The 14,555-nt window shown below is 29.3% G+C and overlaps 5 protein-coding genes across 9 annotated transcripts in view; all 5 read left to right on the plus strand.

Moving 5' to 3' along the window:
- Positions 1-14,555, plus strand: part of LOC145185579 (RAC-gamma serine/threonine-protein kinase-like) — a 385,494-nt gene that overhangs the window by 114,688 nt on the left and 256,251 nt on the right. The window lies entirely within an intron of this gene.
- LOC145186156 (cilia- and flagella-associated protein 65-like) overlaps positions 1-14,555 on the plus strand; it is a 259,850-nt gene that overhangs the window by 114,688 nt on the left and 130,607 nt on the right. The gene's annotated exons all lie outside the window — the stretch shown is intronic.
- Positions 1-14,555, plus strand: part of LOC145185156 (uncharacterized) — a 216,225-nt gene that overhangs the window by 114,679 nt on the left and 86,991 nt on the right. The gene's annotated exons all lie outside the window — the stretch shown is intronic.
- Positions 1-14,555, plus strand: part of LOC145186157 (prohibitin-2-like) — a 227,685-nt gene that overhangs the window by 114,586 nt on the left and 98,544 nt on the right. The gene's annotated exons all lie outside the window — the stretch shown is intronic.
- On the plus strand, positions 6,231-14,164 carry LOC145185157 (trace amine-associated receptor 9-like). 3 transcript variants are annotated; one of them, XM_090099104.1, is made up of 2 exons: positions 6,231-6,352; positions 11,813-14,164. In XM_090099104.1, exon 2 carries the CDS (start codon positions 11,857-11,859, stop codon positions 13,117-13,119), a length of 1,263 nt encoding a protein of 420 aa, XP_089955230.1. In that variant the 5' UTR covers positions 6,231-6,352; positions 11,813-11,856; the 3' UTR covers positions 13,120-14,164. The 3 variants fall into 3 exon arrangements, with proteins under 3 accessions (XP_089955230.1, XP_089955232.1, XP_089955231.1); XM_090099106.1 differs by lacking the exon at positions 6,231-6,352 and adding an exon at positions 10,756-10,821; XM_090099105.1 differs by lacking the exon at positions 6,231-6,352 and adding an exon at positions 11,006-11,117.

Genomic DNA, 14,555 nt, shown 5'->3' on the forward strand with positions numbered 1-14,555 from the left:
GGTAACACGTTTGGCCAATTTTGCTACTTCTTTACATCTTTACAGCTCCTCCGTCAATTTTTTATAGCAATAAGAGCACCTTTTTCGAATTTTTCTTTTGCATTTTTCTTCTGTTTCTTTCATTTCATGCGGCTCTTTCACTTTTCTTTTTCTGGTTGTTGCATGTGGAATATTTAATAGTGATTCCAATAACTTCTCCCGATATTTGGTAATAGAAAATTTGCAATTCGGGTAAATAGTTTTATACACGATTAATGCATTCACCACTGAATGCATTAATCGTGTATAAAATGTTCCCATCAACTGCAACTTTGTTGTACAAAAAGATTTTCGCACAGGTGAAGAACATGCAGACATGTGATCAGAAAAATCAATTCCTGCTTTTCCTGCATTACAATCAATAATACATTTTGGCTTTTTGATATCCTCACGTTTTTTGTTCAGTTTACCCGCACTTACTTTATCCAATCTGTGATATGTAGACAATATCAACACTTCTCGTTTATCCTTCAATTTTGATACAACGATTCCATCCTCATTTTCTTTTCCAAATATATCTCCTAATTTTAATTTCTTTGTAACAATATCTATTGGTAAATTCTCTCTGTTTTTTCTAAGGGTTCCCACCGAATGAGTTTTTACTTTTAAAAGTTTTTGGGCAAGAGGAATATTTGTATAAAATTGTCGTAAGCAGCAACTCTTCCTTGATCTAGATAATTCTCACAGAGACTAAGAACGATATTTAATGAAAGAGATTCTCCATTCTGTTAATTTTTGCCTTCATAAAAGGAAAACGAACAGAATGGAGAATCTTTGATCACACATTTTAAAAAATTTTATCCCATATTTGTGACGTTTTCCTGGTACATATTGTCTAAGTCGTAGTCGGCCATGATACTTTTGTCTACTGCAATTATTTTGCCTGGCTGTATTACATCTTTGTATTTTAAATTGAAGAGGGAAATTAATGAAGCAATTTTAAGAAGACGATTATTTGCTGCCTCTGGATCTTCATTATCAGCAAAATGCTAAAATCACAAAAGAGATTGAAACCTGTTCTTTGACATTATTGAAGATACAACGTTGATTTTGCATATAGAACTTGTACTCCAGTAGGCTTCGATGTTTGGATAACGCACTAATCCTATGTAAAGTAATATTCACAAAAAATGCTTCGTTTCTGTTACATCAACTGGTTTCCAACTGGCAAAGTATACTTTTTACTTTTATAATATTATTTTTTTCCAGTACTTGTATAGTATTTCGATTTGTCCGAGTGACCAAATAGGTCTTCTGTTACAAAAAAGAAAATAAGCAGATAAATTCCGTAATTTTCGATAAATCCAAGTTAGAATTCAATCCTACAAGCCCATCAAATTGAAAAGCTTGCTGTTTTTTACCAGTTACTTCTGTCGAACGCATCGGCGCGTGGCGCATACCGTAGTAAAATGTGGAGTGGTGTATCAAAATATGTTGTTGTTGGCCGCCGGCTGTACATGCGGCAGTTAACGTGTTGATAGTACTTAAAGTTTCGTGCCTTGCGGCAATCATCAGCTATTAATTATAAATTAAAAATGTAAAAAATCTTTTGAAAACGAATCAAATTTACGGCAGAACGAATTCTGATGTAATGAAGAAAAGACGCAATCGTTTAGTCTTCAGTATCAAAAGAGGATAGAAGACACTTATTAGAATGTTGGCACTTAGATGTTATTTCGTTTTTGTTTTTTTTTTTGTAAAGCAGGTTGTTTCCTTTGTGTGATAATATTTTAAATTTCTTGTAAAGGCAAAGGTTACAGGTCTTGCTTTCCGGGTTGTAAGGTTTGCAGCGCTTTACAATTCTCCACTTTATCATAGGTGTAATGGCTTTTTCTTTGAATTTCCAAATTTCGTTCGAAAGCTCGGTATCATTCTTATACCTGACCGTATTAAAAGATTTTAAATGATTTGCGTATCTTAGCTTAAATGGTGTCTTGCTAATGCCACAATAAACTTTTTCTTTGAGTTCAAGATTTTCGGAACTCACGATAGCTTGATAAACGATATTATTTAACAAACATTGATTATTTGATGGACAAGCGGTTTTGTTGGTACAGTTGCAGGTGTTTGTTGATATGCTTCTTTGGCTTTGTAAAATCTTATGATTGTGCGAACTAATGATGGATTTTATGTTTTGCATACAGCATTAACTTCCCTTGATCGAATTTCTATTGAATGCTTTGTGCAATCTATGATTTACTTTAAGTAATATTATACAAAGATTTTTATTTAGACATAGAATTGTTTGAAGAGCGTTATATAGCCCAATATAATAAAAGAATGAATACATCTGAAGTCTCGTGTGGTAAGGAGAAGACTTGGATCGCAAAGAAAATTGAAAAAAATTGTTGTTTTTAAAAAAAATTATAAATTTTCATTTATTCTTAATTGTAAAAATATGTGGATAAATTAAGCATCCTGTTGTCTTTATACCAAAAAATTTTCTTTGATAGCATTCATTACTTGTTCTTCACTAATTATGATACTTTTAAGATTCTTTATATCTTGACCACTAAACCGATTTTTCAGCTTTATGACACAATAAGTTTGGAAAAAATACTTATTTGTACAAGCTGCAAATATTACATGTTAAAAATGTTCTTTGCGGCCGTTGAAAGCTGTTCGATCAAATCAATAGTACTATGTGATGTTAGTTTCTTGGTGCTCGAAGTAAAAGATTATATAAGTGGAAGAGTAAAGAATGCTTCGTTTGGCGGTATTATAGTTGAATTAGGAGCAAAATTGATTCATGATGTGTGATGAACCACATGAATCACGTTTATTTTTGAGTTACCAGCCTAAAAAACTGAAGCATAAAGTACGGTTCCTATGATACATTTTGTAAATTTTTTTTTCAATTTAACAATATGTTTTAGGGTAAACTTTCTGAATACATTGTTGTAACGGGAAACCAACCAGGCTTTTTCTAAATTTGATAAAAAAAACCTTGTTTCCCAGAAAGCACTAGGCAAATCTTTAAAGGTAGGGAGTTTTGTCACATGACATTTTATCGCGGAAAAAAATATACCGAACGTTTTTGAAAAACTTCGTCCCAAAAACGCAACAAATGATTTTATGTAGGTGTCGAAGAATGAAAACCCACCCATGAAAATAAATAGTATATATGTATATATAGATGTTATTTTTTTAGAAAAGGTTGCACTACAATAATTTATTGGGGACGTTGTTGTGCTTTAGAATTGATAAAGTTATTTAACTTTAAATGTTTCAGTTTTGTTTATATACAAGTAAATTAAGCTAATTCTTTCGTCCCCACATAAAAATAGATTCTGCAACTATTTATTTATTATGTCAACCAGTTTTTTTTTTGTTTTTGGTAGTCTAATAGGGTGGATTTTTTGTTTTCTATGTGGAAATTTTATAAATTTCCCCTGTCTTTAGATATTTTATTGTTAACGCAACTTTTTACGCAAGAAAAAAAAAAAGATAAAGTTTTTTTTTTCGGTGCCAAAAGTTTAACGAGAAACTTTAAGGAAATATTTCATAAAATGTATATGAATTGAAAATATTTAAACACGAATATCTTTGGAGCTAAATAAGCTACAGAAGTGGTTGAAACCATTTCAAAAATAAAATATATTAAGGAATCCAATGCATTTTAAATAAAAAAGATTTACATTGGCTATAAAATTTGCCTAAGCTCCCTATTAAAGGTGAAATATGTAAAGAGAAACATCCGCTGAGTGATGAGAATTTGGTATAAAAAGTATTTGGCGTTTTAAAAGGTGTCTATCCTAAAGCTACTAAACCTTAAAGTAAGTTAATTTGCAAACAAAAATTTTTTTTTATCAATTATTAGACGGTATTATGCCTTTTTCAAGTAGAAATGATATTATAGATAAACAAGATTCGCAATAAATTAAGAATTAAAATTAAATGTAATTTTGAAACTATTTTATGGAATTAACATGTACATATATATACTACTTTAGCGAATCTTCCAAATTCATGGAGAACTAATCCTTATGTGATGTTAGCTCCTCATGTCAAATGAGTGATACGAACGAAGACGATTATTTAGCGCTAGATCATCCAGTGGAAGTTTAAATGTGGTTTGCTGGCGAATATAAAAACTGTGAAGACTTTGGATAACCTCACTAAACCCTGGATAATGGAAAAAAAGAACTTTGAGAGGGTAAATGCCCTACATTTAGTACATTACAGCCTAAATAATCATTACTTGAAGATCAGGAGGCAAATGACAATAATGAGTAAAAGAAAATTTTATTTGATGTTCAATATAAAGCAAAAATGTTTAGTGATAGAAATTCATTCAAATTCTTAAATGAGTTTTTAATGGAGCATAGATGTAGTGGTAGAGCTTATGTATTGATGGGTGAGCAAGTATAAACGAGCCAATTAAAAAATAGTTTTAGTCATCTAGTAAAATTTAATATTGATAGCATATTCAAAAACTAAATTCAAATAATGCTGGTAGGGACTATTCCCCCCCCCCCCCCCTTCCCTCTCTTTTCACCCCAATGATTTCGAAACCAACTTTTCGAAATAGACCCCTTTTGTTGTTCATGCTGCTGTCATTATTTAAACCTTCCAAAAACTGAAGGGAAAAAAAAAGAAAAAAAAAGATCCTGATTAGAGAGAGGAAATATTTTTTAGACGAGGAGATATTGATACCGAAATATTGATATTGATAGGAGATATTGATACCGAAAGGAAAACGAAAAAAAAGAAACAACCCGAGAACTTTATAAAGATTTTTTAAAAAAATTTGGTATTGTTTTAGATTTAGTTTTATAATTGTTGTTTCTCATGAGTAAAAAAGTCTGGAAAAAGTTTTTTCTTTGAATGTAGGATTATCAAAGAAATGGTGTCCAAAATTTTATACCAAGCATATCGAAAGTTTCATATCTTGAAAAAATAATTTTATACCGGTGATCAGAATTTCAGATAGTTTTGTTCCAATGATTCCGAATGTCATGTAAAAAAGAATTGCGTTTTTTTTTATTGCTTTTTTTGCTAGATTTTTTATTATTATTATTAGTTATGCTTATTTTGCAGGTAAATTGCTTATTTTTGCAAGCTCATTATATCTATCAGTTAAATGAACACAGGAGAAGATTTCAACAAAGATCCATCAACAAAGACCATCTAAAAGGTTATAATTTAATTTCTCACATCGATTAAACAACTTTGCATATGACTTCTTGTTGTCAGTTCTTCATTTTCCAAATACTCGCCCTATTGTTAATGAAATCTACTCAATTGTTCAGTTGTTTTCTTATAAACATGGTATTATGAACACGATAATTTAAACACTATTATATTTCAACTGTGCTTGGTTTTAAATAGTTTTGCATCAGTTTAAGAAGGTGTGAAATAATAAAAATAAATGTAAATATAAAAATTATATATTTATAAAAATTTTTAATAAACTTATAAAAAATTTTATTTTTATGTTGGTCGATTTTTTTCTCTTTTTTTTTTCTAATTAAAATCTTATTTTTTTGTAAAAAACATTAAACTTGAAAAAAAAAAAAAAAAAATGAACTTTAACATTTAATCAACTGAAATCAATTAAAATCAATTTTGAACTTTTTTTCCTTTTTTTTTTTCTGTATTTTGTTTTTTTTTTCATTTAAAAATTTTTAAATTGTTTTTCTTTAGTTCACGACGAATTCTTAGCATCTCACTTATGAAATCTATCTTATCTCACTTATGAAATTTATCTTTTTTCATAAAATTTACTTTTTGTTGAAGTTCAATTTTTTACACTTTTATGCCGGGTAATTTTTGTTCAAAAAGAACCTGCTTTCATTTTTTATATCCAGTATGAAATAGCGCTTAAGCTCTATTTACACGAGTTTGATTCATTTTTGTTTTAGTAATTGTGAAATTTAAGATTGGCTTTGGCATTGACCCAGCTTGACCTAGTTAAAGTTGATATGGGTAACCCCAACTTTTTTTTTTTAATTTTCATTCTAAATTAATTCATAATTAATTATATAACAGCAAAATGTTGCAGTCTTAAATTAATCAAATAATCATAACCACCATTAGACACATGATTCTTATGATAACAATAGATGGACCTTTTGAATTACATTTACAACAAACAGACTTTTCACTACTAAATTAATGATAAAAAAAAAATGAAACCCTCAGAGAAAAAAATTCAGCGTGTTCTATACAGTCAAAATCTAAGAAAAAAGGACTGGGCCGGGTTTGTCAAAGAAGGCCCTGCACTACCCTTTCCCAGCAGTTTGTTGAATATTGGCGAAGAACGTCTCAACGTTTTACTGATCAAAACAAAAAAGTAAAAAGATAAGATTTGGTAAGAAACTATTTATTTCTATTACTTCTCATTGATATTGTAAAAACCTTTTGAGAAATTATGCAACAGATTTAAGGTATTCCTTGCATGAAATTAAAAGCGTAAACATTCACACAAAAAGTATATACAATATATAAACAATATACAGCGCTAAATCTAACGTTTACCCATGAAGTTTATGAAGCTAAAAAAAAAGACAGGTTTCCTAAAAATGTTTGATACATATAAGTTTTACAAGCAAATCAAAAAGTTTTACTATCTTATCATTAATCTTTTTTTTAATTTTGTTTAAGCGGATAAAAATCTACAATATTCGCGGTCAACGACTTTTAAAGCATTTCAGTAGAATATGAACTAAATGGAATAATGGTGCTATATTTCCCTAAAAACAAGAAAAATAGGTTTTCTTGCACCAAATTTTGAAATCAACATCCCAATCTTATTTTCCAAGTTTATTCAAGAACTATTAATCCAATGTAATTTTATGAGGTTACAAGGGTTTTTAATGTTACTAGGATCTAATTATTTTGCGCAGTTTATTAGTACGAGTTTAAATTACCGGATTAAAAATTTTGAAAGCTGAGAAAATTTTAGTTAAGGAGAGGAGTAGGGTCAAAGATGGGAGGAGGAAACCTGGGTCCGTTTTTTAAGCAAAGCAGCTCTTTGAAAGACAAACATCCTTACAGTCAACATCAACTTATATTAAGCGTCGTACAGCGTCGTACAAACGAAAGCAATATACGCCGGCCAAATGAAATCTTAATAATTAATGAATCAATTTACCACATATATTCATCGCTTTCTGAAAAGACCATACTTATAATAAAAGACTTTATATATATAAAAAGTCTTCATTCTTTAGAAAACGTTGCTTGACTATAAAAACAACTCGAAAAAAATTAAATTAGTGCTTTCGACATTTTTTACGACTTTAAAACTGTTTCAGTCCGACCTCTTTTTGGATACAGCAAGAAACAACTATACATATCTTAAAAATTAATTACTTATTAATATCTTATTTTACAAGGGTAAACATTTATTATCAACAGCATATTAACAATAAAAATAAGGAGTAAAATAAAAAATTTATAAGAAGATTTATAATAAATATTGTCGCCTTGTTTCAAACATTTTGTATTTTAAAAGAAACTTTTGACCACTCCCAGAAGAATTATTGAAACTCTTCATTATATTTTACTAAATTATACATTGGCTCCGTTAAATCAGTATAACTTTACGCATTTGACCCTAAAATCTTGCTGAAATATCAAATAAATTGGAATTTACATTTTAAATTGGCTTACAGTACTTAAAATCATATTAAAAACTTTAGAATAAATAAACTTTTGTTAAATAAAAATTGTATAAAAAGTTGTATAAAAATTTTTTTGATGAGATTTTTTTAAAAAATAGCAAAAATTTTGACAAATACTTTATCACCCAATAAAGGACGAAGATCCGCCAAATTTGCCAAAATATTTTAAAATGAGTAATATTTTAAAATGCGTAATATACCACGACATGCTTTAAATAAATCACAACTAAAAAAACCTGCTGTCGTTTTATTCAACGTTATTTGAAGTATAGCTTGTAATAGTACATAAAAAGGAAACTAAATCCTCCCTATCAAAAGTGGAAACTTTTGGCTGATAAAATTTAAAAATGAAAAAAGACCCATAAACTTGTTTTAAGAGCGTGAGAATATTTACATTACATGAGCTAAACGCATAACTCAGTCGTTCTTTTTATTCTCCATGGTCTCTACAAACTGAAAACAAATTTTAAATACATTATGCACACAGTGCCATGAGCCTGAAATGCTCAGAGCAAAATCCCCAACCAGGGGAGACGATAAGAGAATAAAAGGTCCCCCTCCCCCTCACTCATAAAAAATTTTTACTTTGAAATTTTATAACTTTATGATTTAGATTAATTTATAGAACTTAGCGTCTTTATACCGTGATTATATAAAATAAAGCAGTTTTTTCGAAAGACTTTGGTGCATTATAGTATAAGGCCCAAAGTAAACTATTTGGATAAAGGAGAGAGCAACCTGGAGATTGGTACGACACTATATGTGCGAACTTATTTCAAATTATTTCACATTTCTTATATAAATCCTTCGCTTAGTTTAACTTTTTCTAATTTTAAAAAAAATCACAAATAATTTTTTAGAGCATTAAAATCTTCTCAACAATTTTATCTTTTATTTTACACCATCTTGCTTTTTTTTTCTTTTATCTTTCGTTCTACAAGTAAAACGTAAATCTTGTTTGTCTTGGAACACGAACCTGATTTGAACAATTCAATAATGCTAATATGAACACGTCAATACTATTGATATGTTACATGCAGCGGTCCTTGATGATAACATTCTTCTATCAGTTCCCCGCGTTTTTAAAGTTTCTATCATTTTTATCAATTTTTAAGACAACAAAGTTACTTCCAGTTTTATTTCTTGTTTTTACTTTTTTTATCATTTATTTTGCTTTGTTGTTTTTCTTTCTTTTAAAAATCTTATTTCAAACTATTTCTTATCTCTTATGTATAAAATCTTCACTTGATTTTAAAAATTTACGTCACTAAAACATCCGCTCACCATTTCGTTTTATAGCTCTCCAATTTGTTACTATTTTTGTCACATTTTTTTTTTACGTGAGAAATGTTTTTGAAATATTTGAAAACTAAAACAACAACACAAAAGTTGGTATTTTAGGCAAAAAAAAAGTTTCCAAAGGTCATTTGGTCTTCGCAATAACGGCGAAAGTTTAAAAGAAGCCTGAGCAATTTAAATTTTAAGAACCGAACAAATCGAACACCAAACAAAAAGATCAGCAAAAAGATAAACAAGATGGTAGCGCAGCCAGACCAGGCGACATTAGAAATGGAGCGTAAAAACTGATTGAAAACTTACTAAGTTTTGCTACTAACCCTCTAAGATGTTTGCAGACGTCTGGCAGCGTCACTGGGCTTGAGCTACGTTAAAATCAAGTCTTTTAAAGGATGATATTGGGGTTTTTTTTTCACTTCTTTTTAAGTGCTTTTTTCTGTTCTTAAGTGTGGAAAGCGTAGAAAAAAAAAGCGATAAATTCAAAAAACTATTTTGATCTTTTATTACTTAAGTGTGAAAAAAAATGGGAAGTTTTAACTTTTTCGCCACAGTTAAAAATTTTATTAGCATTAATTAAATATTGTAGCATCTTCACATAAATTAACATTGTAACTTATAGATTAAAAAAAGAAGAAAAAAGGTAATAATGTTAAAGTAATAAAAAAATTACTAACTCTACTTGTACATCATTATTCAATCGATTCCTCTGCATAAACAAAGATTTTATAACTCATCATGAGATTAGGTGAGACCAGTATTGTTAATAAAAGTTTTGAGGTCTTTTTCTTTGGACTAATATGGTACTTTTTCGTCAGTTACACAACATCTACTATTATTCTTTCTACTTTGCTGTTGTTTTTTTTTGTTGTTGTTGTTATTCTAAAGACAGTTGCATTTTTATCCAGAGGAGTAGGTAGTTGGGAAATTCATTTTTATGTTCATGATAATAAGTGCTACACAGCCATAAGTTTCCCATTCACTTACTTCTACCAAAAAAAGAGGTTTCTTATTTGAGTGTTGGGAAGGCTCTAACATGCAGTATAAGTTGTCCGAAAGCCTAGTAGTCTACACACACCTCGTCTTGATAAAGTCCAGACATAGCAAGTATACTCTGCCAGACACCTTGTAATCTACTATTAGCATGAAGCAACTAAATTGAACTTGTGTTTTAATTGATCTTGTACTGTAACTTATACCACTAGAAAGTAGTTACTTCAAGTTTATTGCTCCAGAGTATTCATGATAGATTAAGTTAACTTGTAATATATTTGGAATGCTTAGGAAAACAAGCCACTTTCAAAGTATCACAATCATGGTCATATATGCAAATTGTTTGGGGTTAATTGCCGTCCGCTTTGCATAATCAATTCAGAAAAACCTCTACGCTGGAACAAAATAAATTACGATCCATCATTAATCTTTTATTGTCATTTTATATTTCTTATTTATTATGGACACGTAGTTTTGGTTGAATTTCTTCTATTTATTATGGACACGTAGTTTTGGTTGAATTTCTTCTGTTTAGGAACAAAACTTCTTTTAACGCTGAACGTTGATCTTATTTCAATTAAATTGTTTATTTATTCATTTTATATGCCTTACAAAAGATGAAAGTTTTATTCTAAAATTTTTATTGTGGTCATAAAAATGTTTTTACTTTTTTGGGGAAAAATAATAAAATAATCTGTTTTAACAATTTTGAATTGAAGAAATGAATTTAAAAAAGAGAATTAATGAAAAAAAAACGCATTCTGATTTTAAATATTGATGAAGAGTTTAACGCCATTATTGTCTATATCTCATCAAAGTTTTATGTAAATCATCACAAAAGAAACTGAGAACACTATTTTTTCCTTTGGTAAGTTTTCATTGACGTTTTTTTAAAATTTATTTCAATATTAGGTATGATCTTCATTTATTCATCCGTTTAATTAAATATTTTTTATCTAGAATTTCAGAAACTCATAAAACAGATATTGAATTTGTGACAGTAAATTTCTTAAAACGTCACTAAAAAGTTCAACACCTACTTTTCTTTTAGAAAAAAGTTTTCTTTGCTCGATTAAAATTTTGGAGTTTTCTTGTTTTTTAAAAACGTATTTACAAACCTTTTGCTTCGCTCAAATATTTTGTAATTTTAATGCTCGTCAACCGGTAAGTAATTCTTAAAAAATGAGATTGATCTAAATTTTTTCGTTTTTGTCACCTGCTCTAGTTACCGATTCTCTTTTATATGTTACTTAGTCATAATGAGTTATGAAATAATCTAGACGTGTCTAACCAACACTACTTGGGGTTTTCGCATGTTTTTGATACTATAAAAATATCCTGTTCTAACAAAAAAGAAACAGCTGGCTGTGTATTGATATCTTATTTGTTCAAGAGCAGTTTTTTTTCTGATAGTAAAAAAGTTAATTATATTGGAAAATAATACATTATTTAAAAGAATGCTTCCATCATGAATTGCGGTGAACTTCCTTAAAACCAAATTTTACTTGAAAATTTTGAAATCGAAAAGAGCATAATGCATTATTAACAATAATAAATTTCTTTTAGGATTTGCGGTGAACTTCTGAAAACTAAATTTTTTGATGTAAATGCTGCTTTGTTTTTTTTTTTTTTTTTTTTTGTATTTTTCACATAAATGAAAATAATTCATGCTCAAATTTAAATTTTAAGAAAATACATCGTCAAAATTACGTGTAAGAAAATGCATCGTCAAAATTTGACGCTTGGTACTGATAACTTATAGAAACAATTGAAAAATAAAAATGAATTTCTTCTCTAAAAGTTGTACTTTTATAAAATAGCTTTTTTTTTTATTATTATTATTGTTAATGTTTTTTTAGATATTTTTTCTAACTAAGGAAATGGCTTCCTATTAGTATTTAAAATGCACGATATCTCTTTTGGATGTTGCTTAGAAGAGAGCTTACGGGATACCATTGTAGAAGACACTAAACAGCTGTACTCGATCACAAAACATTGTGCTGTATTTCTAAACAAAACAAATTCGAAATCGGATGCTTTTTTAGCAGAGGTGATTGCATTTTACCGATTAGATATTAAAAATGTGAGTGAATCATGCTATAAACATTCCGATATTTGTAAAGAAAGCACTAGACCTTTGTTTGTTGCATACGTAGTGTTTTGGGTATGCGCATTTTTTGTGGGGTTGTTAGGCAATATATTTGTTTTGGTAGCATTCAACAGATCAATAAACCTAAAAAAATCGCCGTCTACAAATTTTGTAGCTTCGCTAGCTGTAAGTGATCTTTTAGTGGTTTTCTTTTTAATTCCTTACAAAGCTCACTTTGCAGTTCACAATCACAACTTCTGCGCACCTCCAGTAATTTGCCAACTATATCTTGCGAGTGATGTCACCTTTTTTGTTGCATCCATTACGCATTTGTTTGCAATTGCTATCGATAGGTTCATTGCCGTAACAAGGCCTTACAAATATAAGAGTCTTGCAACATTATCTTGCACAAAAAAAGTAATTCTTTTTATCTGGATATATTCGAGTATTTGGGGGGTCTTCACTAACGTTAATTTTAAGAAAGGAACGTTTAATAGCATTGCAAAGACGACAAATCATTTATGCTTGGCAAGCAGCGGGATGGATACCATTATCTTGTACACTGTCGTTTTTTTCATTCCATGTTTTTCGATGTTTGTGCTTTATTCAAAAATGTTACTCATTAGTTACAAGCATGCTAAATGCATCAACACGACACAAGTGTCAAGTATCGAAGCTTTTCTACGACAGACTACATTTGGAATCTCGCAGAATTTTTTTACAAATCACAAACTTGAATTGCGTGCTACTAAAGTTGTTATAGTGATTTACGGAACATTTTTTGTATGTTGGTGTCCTGTTATTATTTTTGGATATACAAACGCGATAAAGAAAAACTCTATAGAATCAACAATCGCATATGTTCTATTTGGAGAAATGCTACCAATAATCAACAGTATTTTAAATCCATTTATTTATGGTGTTCTGCACCGTGATTTCAAAAAAAGTTTGAAGCGAATTTTTCAAGGTATGTCTTCACAGTTGCAAGATACGTTATTACCAATACAATTCTCCATCAAGTCTCAATCTTCTCTTGTGAAATCTGAACGAGTTCGGATTAATGAAGTACCGAAATGAGATTTTGTATGAAAAATAGTTCTTATATTTTGTATGAGGTTTAAAGATTTGGGTGTCTTTGTTGATGTAATTGCCGTATCCGTCCTAACCTTAAAAATTACAAAGGAACATTTTAAAGGACAGACCATTATTGGGCTATATTTGTAGTATATTTATTTGATGAACAGAATTTGTAGTATATTTATTTGATGAACAGAATTTGATGTAAAAAAGAATTTCTCGTTATCTTCGTTATTTACACTGTTTACTGCTTTAATGATTTAAATATTTATAAGGTATTTTTAAGGGACATTTATATTTTTAATATAAGTTATTTTTTGACATCAAGAACACTTTTTCATATTACCCCTAAATGATGATTGAGATTTAAAAAAAAGTGATGGAGATGGTGTGATGGAGAGATAAAATGATGGGATGAAGAAATGAACTTTACAACCAACATCTCTCTTGCAGCTGTAACGAATTGTCATAATGAGATAAAAGCGAGTATTCGTTCATAAAAATGTGATTTGAATTGTAACGTTTTTAATAGAAATACAAATTCTAGAAGAGCATTGCCGCACCAAAATGTTAAAAAGAAAACTGCGGCGCTCTCTTCCTTCAAGGAAAGCAACTACATGTTGAGAAAAGTGTTTGCTGTTAATTCTTGGGGAAAAAAGTTCTTGGTTTGTAAAAGGACATACTTTTTCCAATAGTCTTCTAAGATATGTTCCATGAACTTTATACCGAAGATCGATGTTATAGAAAACACAAATTTAACTTTAAAAAACTATCCCCGTTATTGAAGAAAGTTTTTGATTTATTTCAAAATTGTTAGTTCAAAAGATAACAAGTTAGAACTAAATTTTTTGAACAAAAACAATTTTCAAAATTGTACCTCTTTCAAATCACATATTTCTATATTTGGAGTATTTCTGTAAATTTCATGTGAAACAGTTAGGCGGGTGCTGAGATATTAAGGAAGACACCTTGAAAAATAAAAATACAGAAAAATCTAATCAAAAAACTTTTGCAACTATATTAGATGAGATTTAAAAAATTCTAAGCATTGCCTGTCTTCTCTTTTTATTGATGTTGTTAAGGGTTTAATCTTGTGAAAAGGCGTATTGAAAAAATTAGAGATTTTACTACTATTAAAAATTTGAGATAGGATCATATTTCTTTTCCAAAATATCTTATACGAACTTTATCAGTCTGCATCCTTTGTTTGACTCAGAATATTTTACCTTTCGTAGGTTTTATCATTGTAAGTACTTACAGATCAGATTGTCTTCACTTTCGTAAATCATAGTACACATTAATTATTGAAGTTATACCATAGGTCACACTATCAAACAAAAAATATTCTTTTATTTGAGCCAGAGAAGGGATTAAAATGCAACCATTACTGTTGCTAAGACCGTTGTCATAAAAAAAATTAAAGGACGCAGGTTACC

The sequence above is a fragment of the Hydra viridissima genome, unplaced genomic scaffold (assembly GCF_058129835.1).
Source record: "Hydra viridissima isolate aposymbiotic clone 2 unplaced genomic scaffold, HvirCarnegie_v1 scaffold_9, whole genome shotgun sequence".
Lineage (NCBI taxonomy): Eukaryota > Metazoa > Cnidaria > Hydrozoa > Anthoathecata > Hydridae > Hydra > Hydra viridissima.

Coding starts and splice junctions, on each gene's coding strand:
- LOC145185157 (XM_090099104.1), top strand. CDS start 11,857: ATGCACGATATCTCTTTTGGATGTTGCTTAGAAGAGAGCTTACGGGAT.